We start from the raw sequence: 2,500 nt of genomic DNA on the forward strand, positions 1-2,500 counted from the left end.
TTTACATAAAAAAATATATAGATATAAATATATGAATATAAATATATATAAATATATATAAATACACAATTACAATCTTAACATTAATTTTCATGTGCTTTTAGGCGCAACATGTAAACGGACTCGGGTTGAGTTGCATTATCGTCACCTCAGGTCAGAATAACACATGTGAAAATGAGTGCCATGACAAGCAGCAGAGAGGAAATTGTGGATGTAAGGATGTCGCCAGAGTGGCTTTCTGGTTTCTTTTCTTGTGCATCCCAGCCACTAGCTCCCCATCTAAAAGATTTTAGCATAGGCGGTAATGTAGTTATTCAACTTCACAATCTGTAATGTTGCAATATGTATTTGAAAGATAATGATTGGTTCCTTTACTTGAAAGCTCAGATTTGATTATCATAATTAGTGTTGTTAGTTTGAGGTTTACTGTATCATTATTATTATTATTCACACCTTAAAGTTTGCTTTGATTGTTCAGCGTTTACGCTTTACCATTGCACACACTTTGTAACATTTTATTTATCAAGTCTCATTAACACTTACATTTATTTTATTATATGAAATAAGAGACGAGATATATTTATTTTAATTTACCAACATTACTTAGACACATAGTCTTAATAGACAAAAACAAAAAAAAGTAAGTGGTTAAATAAAAAAATCCTAATATTTCTAAATAGATTGTAAAAATATTCAATAATTATCGATATCGAATGATTTGAAACATTATATCATGATAATTGGTTTTACTGTATCGCCCAGCCCTACTGTAAAGATTTCCTATTGAAAATATGAATAGAAATGAGAGATTTGTGAGGGATGAACTCATATATGTTGAGCACTGTATACTGTAAACGCTATGAGGAGGAGAAACATATATTTGCTGATGTTTTTTTTTTTTTTTTTTAAATCTGGCTCTGCAATCTCCAACAACCAATCACATCATCAGAAAAAAAAGAGGTTTGTACATGATGAATACTGGAACAAAAGTGTAATTGGCATCCTTTGTGTGACTGAAGAGAAAAAGCTAGAATCAGACACAATCCCCCGAACACTGATGTTGACACACACTGGAAAAAAGCCCATTATTCATTCCACAGCTGTCAGTCCAAAAAGCGGAGAATGGGGGGAAAAAGAAAAACTCTGCTTACAAAAACACAGATTTGCACCCTTACAGTAGCATTCATGCTGAAAACTGCAGGCAGAAACTGTGCGACAACACAGCAGCTCTAGTGGACTCAAAGGGTTTGATCTGTAAAGCCAGCAAACTGTTCAAAGAGCTCTGGGAATTTTTTTGGCCTGGTCAACACGCTGCAATAAATGCTTTTCTGACTTGTCTTGTTTCTAGTCCAAATCAAGAAACATTTTTCTTGCCGTCCTAAATTTTTTAGCTGAATGAACTTAACTTACATTTCCCAGAGATGGGATGCGGCTGGAAGGGCATCCGCTGTGTAAAACAAATGCTGGATAAGTTGGCGGTTCATTCCGCTGTGGCGACCCTAGATTAATAAAGGGACTAAGCCAGCAAGAAAATGAATGAATGAATGAACTTAACTTACAGTTATCTCGACTTAGTTGAAGTCAAAATGATTTGCCCTCTTTTTTAAAGGGGAGGAGCTACTCTATTTCGCATATTTCAGTTGAGATTACGTCAAACATCGAATAAAAACTACACATTTCAGAGCACTTCACGGGACCTTGAGATATTTGGACTAGAAACAAGAGACAAACTCCTTTTATTTCTGCAGTGCAGAGCATTCGGACGGAAAGCAGCCCCAAACTCACCACTGTAGAAGCGGATCATACAACTGAGGTCTGAGTTGGCGGCCTCCTGCTGGACACGCAGCGGGTCTTCATAGCCCATGGCCGTCAGGTAGTCGTAGACCATCTGAAGAGGGCGCTCGGAGGGGTCTAGCCTCCTGCAAACACAGAGACAGAACAAACTCAAATACTGAGCCATGAATAAAAGGAAAATGCTCAATGGAATACAAATTGACTATTTGAAATGGAAAATGTCAACTATTTATTTAATATTTTATTATTATTATTATTATTATTATTATTATTATTATTATTATTATTTTACTAATAAATCAAGCTCACTTTATAACGCCCCTATGCAGATAAAAAGCTGAGTTTTACCGATTTTAATACGTTCAGTCAATCTCTGGCACTTTTAGATTAGCTTAGCATAAATCATTGGATCGGATTAGACCATTAGCATCTTGCTTAAAAGTGAGCAAAGTGTTTCGATATTCATTCATTCATTTTCCTTCGGCTTAGAACCTTATTTATCACTGGTCACCACAGCGGAATGAACCGCCAACTGTTCCCGGCATATGTATGCATCACAGCGGACCCATCCACTCTCACATTTATACACATACACTACAGCCAATTTAGATCATCCAATTCACCTACACCGCATGTCTTTGGACCCACACGAACACGAGGAGAACATGGAAACTCCACACAGAAATACCACCTGGTCCAGCCGGGA

General features: G+C 36.6%; 1 protein-coding gene across 1 annotated transcript in view; it reads right to left on the bottom strand.

Moving 5' to 3' along the window:
* phlpp2 (PH domain and leucine rich repeat protein phosphatase 2) overlaps nt 1-2,500 on the bottom strand; it is a 70,184-nt gene that overhangs the window by 47,175 nt on the left and 20,509 nt on the right. Inside the window, exon 3 of the mRNA XM_056460799.1 lies at nt 1,786-1,919. Coding sequence (XP_056316774.1) covers nt 1,786-1,919 — 134 coding nt within the window. The remainder of the gene's footprint in view (nt 1-1,785; nt 1,920-2,500) is intronic.

Source organism: Danio aesculapii, chromosome 7, assembly GCF_903798145.1.
Source record: "Danio aesculapii chromosome 7, fDanAes4.1, whole genome shotgun sequence".
Taxonomy (NCBI): Eukaryota; Metazoa; Chordata; class Actinopteri; order Cypriniformes; family Danionidae; genus Danio; species Danio aesculapii.